General features: G+C 48.2%; 1 protein-coding gene across 2 annotated transcripts; it reads right to left on the bottom strand.

Moving 5' to 3' along the window:
* Positions 1-933: 933 nt before the first annotated feature.
* Positions 934-8,995, bottom strand: LOC124666569 (probable aldo-keto reductase 1). 2 transcript variants are annotated; one of them, XM_047203910.1, is made up of 8 exons: positions 8,899-8,995; positions 3,270-3,403; positions 3,011-3,178; positions 2,712-2,915; positions 2,425-2,597; positions 2,223-2,319; positions 1,951-2,104; positions 934-1,477 (listed from the first exon to the last, which is right to left on the bottom strand). In XM_047203910.1, exons 2-8 carry the CDS (start codon positions 3,321-3,323, stop codon positions 1,302-1,304), a joined length of 1,026 nt encoding a protein of 341 aa, XP_047059866.1. In that variant the 5' UTR covers positions 3,324-3,403; positions 8,899-8,995; the 3' UTR covers positions 934-1,301. The 2 variants fall into 2 exon arrangements, with proteins under 2 accessions (XP_047059866.1, XP_047059867.1); XM_047203911.1 differs by lacking the exon at positions 2,712-2,915 and having other exon boundaries at positions 8,899-8,991.
* Between the last annotated feature and the right edge of the window lie 4,173 nt (positions 8,996-13,168).

Here is a 13,168-nt window from a genome sequence, read left to right as displayed (position 1 = left end):
TTATAGGGTATCTAGAACTTCATGAAGTTCATTTTCTACCGCGTTCGAAGTACGAATGAACTGCGAACACACCCAGGAACTCGAGTTCTGAAAAATTGCATCCTTGTCCGATAAGGGCACTGGTTGAAGATCCGAATGATGCATGATTTACTGGATTATGTGGTATTACGTACCCCCTTATGCTATGATTGTGATTTAAGTCTTTGAATTTGAGTTTACATAACAAGTTGAATTCATTTTAAGAATTAGGGTAAATTTGAGTTGACATAACAAGTTGAATCCAGGAAGAAGCCCGCGTGCTAGTTTCCTGTTCTTGCACGCCCAATTCAGAGAACTGCGGGCCGGAGAGGAGGCACCTTGTGTTGTCCGACCTCGTTTCCTCTTTTGCAATTGTTCTCCTGGTTTCAGGTGAGGGTACTAGTGCATAATCATGTTCACTCTTTAACTGTGGGACTCATTGTGAGAGTGTCAAAGATATGCTAATTTGAGGACATGCCATTGTTCAGCTTAAGATGGTTTGATTATTTTTATCCTTAATGTGTTGGAACAACAATGGAATATTGCGATACACGCTTTCCTTCTATTTTTTCCTTTCTCATCTGCAAGTGCTTTGGTCTTGATGACCATATAGAATCCTATGCTGTTGCCGAGATGGATGACGATGTGAAGATGGCTACGCTAGTAGATGAGACCAATGCATATTCTTTTCTGTACCCGGTTCAAGTGCCGGGAAAGAAATCCTCATTCAGATGGTACTGAAACTGTGTAGTTTTTAGTTCTTCCCGCGTGATATATTTTATTTTCCTGCTATCTTATTCATAATCATCAGGACATAACTTACTATCCTATTATGTTTTCCAGGGTAGAGTCTAGAAAATCGGAGTGATTTCCTCTGCAGCGCCACTATCTCGTGAGTTGTCTCCGCTATAGCAATGATGGCAACATTCTTAATTACAAGTGCAGCTGTGCTGGAGAAATGCTAGCATGATACAAATACCTTTCTCACATAGGCCTTCACCCTTGACCACAACCCCCTAGCCACTAGTTGATAGGTGAGAGAGAAGAACAAAGACCTGGAGCTAGAGAACCATGTCACATAACTATTACAGTATCGTCTTCTGCAACACGAGCAGACAGAAGTTTACATGGTTCCTGGAGACAGTACACCTGTCTTTATTCGTAGTACATTATTGAGCAGGGGGGCATTCACAAGATACAGGCACCACCAACAGCAAAATAGCATATAGCGTGGCATGGTTGTTTTTTCTGCACATATCACTGTCTCTACAATCTTTGTAAGGTTACTTCTTTGGTGTGTCCGCATAATTCCAGGTGGTATGCGCAAAAGAAGTATATTGCCTTCCGCCGGCCACATCTTCTTCCCGTATCTGGTCGCTGATTTCTTTCAGTTCATCTTCTATTAGCTTTACCTTTACAGAGTCAATGTTGGAGTCTAGATTCCTGATCTTAGTTGTCCCTGGGAAATTGTAGAGCATATTTGTTAGTGATCAGATGCTGGTATACTGAAAATACGAGCATGACTACTGATGTAGTATTTGTTTGGAACTTGGGTGCAAAACAAATTCAAGAGTTTTCTTCGTGGATAAAATAGGCCCTGTTCTAAGGTGCCAAAACATTTTACAGTTCAGTTTAAAATTAACATCACAGCACTCTGTGGAGCAAAAGACCACATATCTCCGAGGGTGCTCATATTACCATTGTAACTCTGCCAAAGAAAGGTAGATTGCAAATGAAATATACTTGTTTGTATCCCTTATATTTCACCAAGTTTTATTAGAACTACGTGTTTCACTTTTATCAGGAAGCACATGGAAGCAAGACAATCTTCACCTTTTCCGCCCACCGTGTGAACTGAGAACTAGATAAAATTATGATACATGTTTAACACTAAATGCTATGAATAACATGGAAATGGATTGCAACATTAACCTGGTATCGGAACCACATCATCCCCTTGATGCAGAACCCAAGCTAAAGCTAGCTGGGCAGGGCTGCACTGGTGCTTCTTGGCCAGTTCTTCCATTTTCAGATAAAGAATCTTGTTCTTCTCCAGATTTTCTGCCGAAAACCGTGGATGTCCTTTCTAAAAAACAAGAAAATAGTATAAAGGTTTAGGCCCAAGTTACTGAAAAAATATTTTTTTGCGAGGAAGTAACTGAAAATAATTGACTGGTGCAGAAAGCAACTGGTTGTATCTGCACCAGATTAGATTCAGCAGACACTTGTTCTGTGACCCCTCTTCCACCGAAAAATCCACGAGCAATCGGGCTGTAAGGAACAATTCCAATCCCCAATTCTCTGAGGTCCACAGAACACATGAATCAGTTTCTTTACATAATCAATCAGTCAACCAGGATATCGATTATGGAACTGCATAAGCCGAATTTGTAATTCTGAATTCACCTGCAGAGAGGCACAATCTCGGGCTCGATGTCGCGAGCCCACAGAGACCACTCCATCTGCACGGCGGTGATCGGGTGCACGGCGTGAGCACGCCTGATGGTGTCGGGGCTCGCCTCGGATAGTCCAATGTACTTGACCTTCCCTTCCTCCACGAGCTTCTTGAGTTCACCAATCTACAGCAGTTTCAGTCCAAGAGTTACAATGAGCAACCGCACCAATCAAACACAGGATTCAGGCTGAAGGAATTGATGAAGAAAGGGGGGCAGCCACAGCGAGCGAGAAGAGACCGTGTCCTCGATGGGGATGGTGGTGTCTATGCGGTGCTGGTAGTAGAGGTCGATGTGGTCCACGCCGAGGCGGCGCAGGCTGGCCTCGCAGCAGGCGCGCACGTACTCCGGGCGGCCGCAGACGGTGCCCGTGCCGTGGGCGTCCCGCTGGATCCCGAACTTGGTGGCCACCTGCACCTGCTCCCGCGGCAGCTGCTTCAGCGCCTGGACCAAGCCAAGATTCGCACACTTAGCCTGATTCTCTTCGGGCACGGAAGGAAAAAAAATCAAGAAAGGAACCAGGAAATCAAAGAGCCGACCTTGCCGAGGAGGGTCTCGTTGGTGTGGGGGCCGTAGACGTCGGAGGTGTCGAAGAAGGTGACGCCGCGGCGGAAGGCGTGCGCGATGACGGCGATCCCGGCGTCGTCGCCGAGCGGGGAGTTGTACGCGCCCGTCAGGCCCATGCACCCGAACCCCAGCTTAGACACCTTGGGTCATTCGATTCAGTGCGAGACAGGAGAAGGATGTCTAAATCGGAATCGGACGACTAGTCGTGCGAGAGGGAGAGGGGAAAATCACCTCCAGTCCCTGGGTGCCCAGCCTGACGCGAGGAATCAGTGGGGTTTCCGCCATGGCGCCTCGCAGCTCGCAGTCTCGGCGGCAGGGGAACAAAGCGGGCCACTGGCGGAGACCTGGAAGCGGAAGAGCAGGATTTGCTGTAAGGTACTGGGGAATTTCTATTTCATCTCTCGATCCACAGATACAGGAAGAGGTTTGAATCAAGCCGATCTAAGATCCAGCCTATTCTCTCCTTCTACCGCACGGACTCACTGAGTCGTGTTCATCGTTTCGTAAGATCCAAGTCAAGTACAGCACCGGCGCTCAGGCCTTAAGTACAGGAGACGTTCACTCACACACACGTTACATGCTCACTTGGCCCACTGCGGCCCAAGCAGCCACCCAGGTAGCTTGCGTGTCCTCGTGGGCCTGGTCTTGGGTTCCCCCTTGTCATCTGGAGGCCCAGCAACGGTGTGGCTGGCCCCTTGAGGTACCAGGTTGTCGACATTCCCCCCCTCTTGTTCACCTGCTTGTCCCCAGCGGTGCATGCGGAAAACGCTGCTGAAGCTCTTCCATATCTTCCCATGTTGCGGACGAGGTCGGAGCTCCACTCCATTGTACTAGGACTTGGACGACCGTGCGAAGACCAGCCTTGGCGAACACGACGCCGCAGAGCACTTGAATTGGAACACGGAAGACGAGAATCGGCATCGGGAAGTTGCGGTAGTACACGATGCTTGGGTCCAATACAAGGTTTCGAGCTGTGAAACATGGAAGACGGGATGAATTCTGCTTGAATCGGGAAGCTTCGGTTGTAGGCAACTTCACCAATGCGCCGAATCACCGGAAACGGACCAAAGAACTTGAACGCGAGCTTGTGGTTAGCTCGACGCGCGACGGATGACTGAACGTACGGCTGAAGTTTCAAGAATACTTCGTCACCAACAGAGAAGGAACGCTCAGATCTGTGCTTGTCAGCCTGGTGTTTCATACGTTGCTGCATACGAAGCAAATGTTGTCGGACAGAAGCAATCACCAATTGCCTGTCGGACAACCAAGTCTGCACATCTTCCTCGGCAATACTGTCAGAAGCTGTCACGCCAAAGAAACGAGGCTGTCGTCCATATATTACCTCGAAAGGAGTTTTTCCCACAGAAGAATGCCAATTGTTGTTGTACCAGAATTCACAGAGGCTCAACCATTTTGACCATTGGTTGGGATGAGCACTGATGAAGCAACGAAGATAGCATTCAATAGATTGATTGACACGCTCTGTTTGACCATCTGTCTGGGGGTGATAGGCAGTACTCATGTTCAGTTCCGTACCAGTAGCCTTGAGAACTCCCTGCCAGAATTTGCTAGTAAAGACTGGATCTCGGTCAGAGACTAACATTTTTGGCATGCCATGAAGACGGTAGACAGAATCAACAAAGAGGTCAGCCACGGTAGTAGCAGTGTATGGGTGCTTCAAGGGTATAAAATGTGCATACTTAGAGAATTTTTCGACGACAACCATGATGCAGTTGAATTGGCGAGACGTTGGCAACCCATCAATGAAGTCCATTGTTGCCATCGCCCACGGACCCGAAGGCACGGGCGGGGGTTGTAACAGCCCGAGCAGGCAAGGTGCGCTCAGGCTTAGCTTGCTGACAGATGTGACAATTGCTGACAAAGGTCTTAACATCCTGTTTCATGCCTGGCCATTTGAATAGAGAAATCAAGCGGCGATAAGTGACTGGAAAGCCTGAGTGGCCACCCAAGGGGCTGCTGTGGAATGCCAAAACAATTTGCTGCCGTAACGATGTATTACGACCCACCCAAATTCTCTTTTGATAACGAAGCAAGCCATCTGAAAAGGAATAATCCGTGGCAGAAGACGGGTCAACGGCTAATTGCTGCAGTTTTTCTTGAACAAACGAATCCTGACTATAGCTGTCAACAACCTTATCGAGCCAAGTCGGCTGGACTGTCATAGCGGCATAAACTTCTGAAGAATGCACTGGCTTGCGCGACAGGGCATCTGCAGCACCATTCAGAGTTGCCCTTCTTGTACACGACCATCGTATCGCAATCCCATCAATTTGGTCAAAGCTTTTTGTTGCCAATCGAGTATGGAGCCGCTGATCATCGAGATGAGTGAGGCTTTTGTGATCTGTGCGGATCACAAATTCCCCCATTTGCAAATATGAACGCCACTGTTCCACAGCAAGCAAGATTGCCAAATATTCCTTTTCATATACAGACAGTGTACGATTTCTGGGTCCCAAGGACTTGCTCACATAAGCAAGAGGGTGTCCATTTTGAGACAGGACTGCTCCAATTCCTATGTCACAAGCATCAGTTTCCACGACGAACTGGAGCTTATAGTCTGGCAAGGCAAGAACGGGAGGCTGTCATTAGTGCTGATTTCGGGGTTTGGAAGGCGAGTTTCGATCGTCGATCCGGACATACAGACGACCCTTTCTTCAGTAATGCAGTGAGCGGTTGGCTGATGATTGCGTAATGGCGAATAAACTTACGGTAATAGCCTGTAATGCCTAAGAACCCTCGCAACTCTTTGAGATTGGTTGGTACTGGCCAGGTACGGATGGTTTCAATTTTGGAATCATCAGTCGCAACACCACAAGCTGATATCACATGCCCTAGGTAAGAAATCTTCTCCTGAGCAAAAGCACATTTGGAAAGCTTCACCTGCCATTGATCCTTACGGAGAATGCTCAATACTTGCTCCACATGCTTGAGATGATCCTCATATGTCACACTGTAAATGAGTATATCATCGAAGAACACCAAGGCAAATTTGCGGAGTACAGGTGCCAAGGATGCATTCATAGCAAACTGAAAAGTAGCAGGGGCTCCAGTCAAACCAAACGCCATAACCTTGAACTCATAGTGACCGTTATGCGTTTGAAAGGCAGTTTTAAATTCCTCCCCCGGAGCTAAACGGATTTGATGATAGCCGGCTCGTAGGTCTAGCTTTGAGAACCGGCGTGCACCAGCCAACTCATCAAGCAATTCATCGATAACGAGCGGAGGATACCTTCCTTTGACAAGTAAGAGCATTCGGATGGCGATAGTCGACAACCAATCTCCAGGTTTTGTCCCGTTTCCCGACAAGAAGGACCGGAGACGCAAAAGGCGAGTTGCTTGTGGGTGATAACCCCTAAACGCAGCAGCTTCTTGGATCTCGTTGCTCAATTTCAGATTTCAACTCGGGAGCTACTCGATAGGGCCGCATAGACACGGGACGAGCTCCCGGAATGAGAGGAATTTGGTGATCATATTGTCTTCGAGGAGGAAGGCCAGTAGGAGCGTCAAACACTGAAGCAAATTGATCCAGTAAGGACTGCAAATCTGGTCGAAGCTTCGGTACTGCCTCATCAGGAGCTTCACGAACGATATGCAATTCCAACATAGCATAAGTCTGTCCAGGAGTATCTTCACCATGTAACACAACTAACTGATCCGCAGCTTGGAACGCCATCCACTGTTGAGCCCAATGAGATAACATAGGACTATACTTCGCTAACCAATCAAGTCCCAAGATGCCATCATAGTTCTGCAGGTTAAGGATACGGAAGGAGTCACAAAACTGGTACCCTTGCGAGGACCACTGCAATTCAGAGAACCCTTCATCACAGCGTAAAATCTTTCCACCAGCTACCTGGACTTGGACTGTATTACTGAGCTGTTTCTTTCCAGAGAGTAACTGTGCCGCGTGCTGATCAATGAAGCACGAAGAACTGCCAGAATCAATCAAGAAGGAGAAACTGTGACCTTGGATTTCGACCATGATTTTCATTGACTTGGCCGCTGAACCAGAAGATGCTGCGGCAGCAGATAGCATCATCAGCTGTTCAGATGATTGCCCTTCAGAATTTTCTGACTGCGAGTCATTCTCAGCTAACCTCATATAATCTATCATCTCCTGGACAACATGAAGTTGGATAGCTGCCTTACACTGGTGGTCTCTTCCCCATTTCTCACCACAAACAAAACAGAGGCCCTTGGAGCGACGATAAGCCTTCAAGCTAGCCCACTTGTCCTCAGCACCCGTTCGGCCACTCTCTGGAACACGTTTTTCTTCAACAGGCTTGGCAATCCACTTAGCTGGCGGCACGGGTGGAGGAGGAGGTAATGGATGGGCTTGCGGACGCCTGCTGGAATGTCCATGAGTACCAAAATGACTGCTGGCCGGGGCAATTCCATCAGCTAACTCCTCATACAACAAGGCTAAGGTATAAGCAGTATCCAGATCAACAGGCTGTTGTATCGCCACCAACACACGCACAGCAGGTTGCAATCCATCCAGGAAACGAGTGATGTAATGCAATGCATTTGGCTGTACCTCATATGCCGAGATTTGATCCACCAGGTCAGAGAATTTCTGCACATACTCTTCAACGCTGCTGGTCTGAGAGACATGGAACAATCGACGAAGGAGGAGTTGGTGTTGATTCCTCTGGAAACGGGCATGAACTGCTTGTACAAACTCCGACCAACCCGCATCAGGACATTTGTTCAGGAATGCCTCCAACCATGTCGCAGCGAGCTCCAGTAACAGCCGACGACGAATAAGAAATCCACATCGTCTCCGGAGTTCCCCATCTGTGGAAATACTCCTCGCAACGCCGTTGCCACAATTTGGAGTTCGCTCCGTCGAATTGTGGCAATTCGACGCGCGGGGCCGATGCAGCGGCATCAGAATGGAGAAGTCCAGTACTGGGAATCGTACAGAGCGATGAGATCTGGCCGGAGTGCATACCTCCGACCGGAGGAGGCTGGTGCGATGCACTGGCCTTCCCCCGGTGTAGCGGATCATCGCCGTGCCCTTGGCCGACAGCTCCATCCCCCGACTGCCAAGAGGTTGGCGTCGGCGTCCGTCCCGCTGAAGTGCTTGGAAACGAACGGATGGCGCGGTCCACGTTGCTCGACAGCGCCGCGATCTCCGCGCTGAGCGAGCCCTTGACGGCGGCGAGCTCCGAGCCGAATCGATGATGCGCGGCCTCGAGATCGGCGCCCATCTGGTACTGCGCGGTGGCGACGGTGTCGCTGAGGTCCTTGATTTGGTTGTTCGTGTCGTCGAGAGACGCCCACACCGCATCGAGGATCTCCTTTTTGTAGGCGATGAACTTGGACTCGTAGACCTCCGCGGACTCCGTCTTGAGTAGATCGTAGAGAGCCCGCGACTCCGGCGACAAGCTCTCCATGGCCGCGGCGCGGCGGCGAACAGCGAATCTCGTGGGGTGGTTGTGGGTGGGAATCTCCAGGGTGGGGATCGAATTGGTCTCTGATACCAAGTGTAAGGTACTGGGGAATTTCTATTTCATCTCTCGATCCACAGATACAGGAAGAGGTTTGAATCAAGCCGATCTAAGATCCAGTCTATTCTCTCCTTCTACCGCACGGACTCACTGAGTCGTGTTCATCGTTTCGTAAGATCCAAGTCAAGTACAGCACCGGCGCTCAGGCCTTAAGTACAGGAGACGTTCACTCACACACACGTTACATGCTCACTTGGCCCATCGCGGCCCAAGCAGCCACCCAGGTAGCTTGCGTGTCCTCGTGGGCCTGGTCTTGGGTTCCCCCTTGTCATCTGGAGGCCCAGCAACGGTGTGGCTGGCCCCTTGAGGTACCAGGTTGCTGACATTTGCCCACACTACTAGTGAGTAGTGACCACTTGATTGACCCGGTGAGCTAGTAAGTGCTAAATGAGCGGCTCTCAGCGTCAGCGATGACAAATATTGTCGTCAGAGTAGATGATATCGTCTGTTTGTTAAAATTCCATCTCGTGTGTATAATTGGGATACGTTTGGTAGCGGCTAGCTTATTTGGCTCGCACATGCGAAGATAAAACTGGGCTGAAATGTCTTCATCCTCGAAGCACCCTTGGAGCAAGCTCTGGATTAGGTGGATTTCTAGTAAGGCACTTTTGTCTTCCACTTCGTGGATGTGAAAAGACAATTTTACTTGCATGCGATCGAGCAAGGAGATACCGCAATATATAATTGCCTAGTATCTTCTATTAGGTTGGTCTTTAATTATCGATCGAACTCGCTAGAGCATGCAATTTTACATGGTATGATTTACAAGGTACTGGATTCAAATAGATCAGTCTTACGTTTAAACTGGTTAGAGCATGTAATTCCACAAACGGGGCACGAAGGATATGTCACCCTCCTACCGAGCATCCTCCCCTATTTCTACCCTCCATTCTCACCGTCTGACTCAAAACCTCCACATCCCCCCAACACCTTTTGAGCTCCACCTCCGGTCTTCGAGGAGGTAAGCGTCCCACAGATCTCCGGTCAGCCACAACTGCGCAACAAGAGTACTTCGTCAAGTTCTCTTTCGCCTCAAACAATGAATGTAAGTAACCGCAGCTCGAGCGAGGTTGGTTGGATTAGATCCTAGAAGGATTAGGTAGTGTCAAAATGATTGCTTGTAGGATGAAATCTTGCACTGCCATTTCGAAAGACCAAGGATGTCGCCTAGATGGGGGTGAATAGGCGGTTTCAAAAACATCTACTCGAGGGCTTGAATAAGTGCGGAAGAAAAATAGGTTTTACTTGTCAAGCACAAAGCCTATAAATAGGGTTTTCCTAATGTGCACCAACAACCTATGCTAAGCAAGATGAGCAACAAAGTGACACCAAGATATAAAACATCAAGCACGAATGCTATCACAAAGTAAAGTGCATAAGTAAAGGAGCTTGGGTTGAGAAGTAACCGAGGCACGCTAAGATAACGATGTATCCCGAAGTTCACACCCTTGTGGATGCTACTCTTCGTTGGAGCGGTGTGGAGGCACAAGGCACTCCAAATGCCACGATGGAGCACCGTATTATCCTCGAGCCTTCCTACCAAAAGGGAAAACCTCGATCCACTAAGGGACCCTTGAGGGTGGTCACCGAATCCGTACAGCTTGGGGCAATCTCCCAATTAATAAGCTTGAGGCAAACTCAACAACAATTGGAGGCTCTCAAGTACACCGCCACAAAGGCTAAAAGGCCACAGAAGGCTACAACACGCCACAAAAGGCTACAACTCCACAAATCCTACAAGGCCACAAGGACTACAACACCGTCTAGGGTTCCAAGAACCCAAGAGGAAACACTCACAAACTCTCACAAGACCGAATCTCCATAGAGAATTCAAACCAATGCACCTAATACAATGGCAAGAACACCACTAAGATGCTCAAGTCCTTCACTCCCAAATTCCAACAAAGCTACTCAAACTATTGGGGGAATAAGAGACGAATGAAGAACAAGAAGTAGGAGGAACACCAATTTTTGCCAAGACCTAGATCTAGTGAGTCCCCCCCCCCCACTGATTTGATTGGTGGAGTAGTAGATCTAGATCTCCTCTCTCTTTTCCCTCAAAAATATTCAAGAACTATTGGAGAAATCAAGAGTAGGAAGAAGCTCTTCAAGGTCAGCAATGGAGGAGAGAGAATAGGGGAAGAGCTAGATGAAAAAGAGGAGGAAGAAAGGTATATGAAAGTTCAGAGATGGTAAACCTAGAGGGGGTGAATAGGTTTCTACAAATTTTAATTCTTTCTTTGCAATATTAGGCTTTGCGGAATATAAAGATGAGCCTAGTGCAAACTAGGTGAAGCACCCTATATGATGATACAAGTAACTCGAGTACGAAGGCTCTCGCAGACAGTTATATCACAAGTAAGGAGTTCGGTAGGGATAACCGATAGCACGCGGATACGAAGGTTTATTCCCATGTTCCCTTCCTTTGCAAGAAGGTACGTCACGTTTGGAGAGGTGGGGGTCCCACGAAGGATTCCCCAACGCCACGAAGGCTCACCTTCTTCTTCGGAGCCTATCCCACGAAGGAATAGCCCACTCACTTGTGGTATACTTTGAGATAGCCTCCAAACCTTCACAATCTTGTCAGGAGAAAATCCACAGCCCGGATGCTTTCGGACCTCTTTTGCCCACCTAGGGTTTCCAAGAAACCCTAGAGAGCAAGTATCTTGATGAATACAAGGGGGAACAATATTGGCTCGGTGGAACTATAGATCAAGGCCTCCTCTAGCTTTCCCCCGGAGGGATTTGAGTTTGGGTGGAGGAGGAGGGAGATATGAAGGTTTTGGAGCTCAACAATGGAGTATGAGAGAGAGTGAGAGAGAATTGTCTTGAGCTTTTTTGCATTGATCTCCTTACCCCTTCAAGGAAGAAGAAGGGGCTTATATAGTCTTCCTGAGAAAAGATCCGTTTGAGACATCAGAGTCAAAGCACCCGGCAGCTGACCCGGCAGTACCGGGCTACCCGGCAGCAGCACCCGGTGGGCCGGGTTGTGTGCCGAGTTTCCCGGCAGCAGCACTCGGCCTGCCGGGCTTTGTGCCTACTTTTCCTGGAGCTTCAGCTCTTCCAGTAGTCCGGCAGCAGCGCCCGGTTGGCCGGGTTGTGTGCTGACTTTTCCGGTAGCAGCACTCGGCCCGCCGAGCTGTGTGCCGAGTTTCCTGGAGCTTCCGTTCTTCCTCCCTTCTCGGAAAAAATCTTCCTCTCAGCATTTTTGGTGTGAAGATTATGTGGTAGGATGTGTATATGTGGCTTTGGCAACATCTTCTTTAGAGAAAAGAGTCAAACCACTGTCACTAGTTGAGAACATCAATTGGGAGGTCTCTCATCACCTCGCATCCCCGTATGCTGACTAAAAACCTTTCTCACCACCTTGCAACCTCGTATGTGGACTAAAACCTGTGTATACACTTATAGAAACTATTAGTCCACACGATAGCTCCGGTGTCATTGTTAACCAAAATAATGGTTAAGGGTAAAATACCCTTACAATCCACCCCTTTTTGGTTAATGATGACAAACCGAGCCAGAGTCATACAAAGATATTATGATAAATTTAAACAAAAGTTTGCATAGAATATATTAGGCAAGCTCCCCCATAATGTATGCACTTGGAAGGTTTGCGTTTGAATACAAAGTGCAACAATATAGTATATGAGAAGCTCCCCCAATATCTTTAGGGAACAAGCATGGCATGACAAGACAAAACTAGGATATCTACGTCATAGAGATATAGCATAGCATAGATAGCATAGATAGATATCCAAGATACATAGCATAATACATACTTGTCCATCACACAAATTTAAAGCATATTGTTCCAACTGAAAGTAGCAAATAGTAGCACAAGCCAATAAGAATCAAATGAAATACAAGGCTTGTACATATTGTTCCAACTGAAAGTAGCAAATAGTAGCACAAGCCAATAAGAATCAAATGAAATAGCAAGGCTTGTGCATACGGAGAACCCCGAAAAAACCCGGCAAGGAACCCGTAAACATAAGACTCTACTCCTTCCCCCCCCCCCCTTTGGCATCGGAACACCAAACAGGGATATGGAGTGAGATGGGTACTAGCGCATCCCAAGGAAAGAACAGCTGCGTCTGCGACCACGACGATGGCTAGGACTCGTCGGAAGTTTCCTCCTCTTCTTTAATGTCACCACCACTATATCCGACAAACATGGCATCATAAAGAGGTGGCATATGATAGTTGAAGTGAGCAATAGGGGCCATCTCAGGGGGATTCTCTGGCAACTCGAGCCCACGAGCACGGAAGTCCTCTATAATGAGATCACGGTTGCTTTGAGCCAACCGAAGAGCCTTAGAGTTCACATCATAGGATGCTTGCACATAGCAAAGAGACTCTTGAAAACTTGGCAGCCCCCTTCTTGGGCTTCATAGAGCTGGATCTAGATGCCATCAAGGGGTCATGACGACACTTGAGGACATGCACCGAGGAAGCTGCAACTGGACGCATAGATGGAACCTTAGGAGTGTCACGGCGAAGAGGCAAATCAAGAAGTGCATGCCGGTCATGACGCCCTACCAATGTAGTGGCAGGAACGACCAGACCAAGCAAAGTGGACATAGGTAGAATAGT

The sequence above is a fragment of the Lolium rigidum genome, chromosome 6 (genome assembly GCF_022539505.1).
Source record: "Lolium rigidum isolate FL_2022 chromosome 6, APGP_CSIRO_Lrig_0.1, whole genome shotgun sequence".
Classification (NCBI taxonomy): domain Eukaryota; kingdom Viridiplantae; phylum Streptophyta; class Magnoliopsida; order Poales; family Poaceae; genus Lolium; species Lolium rigidum.
The sequence above is the reverse complement of the archived record's forward strand: the minus strand, read 5'-3'. Positions and strand labels throughout refer to the sequence as shown.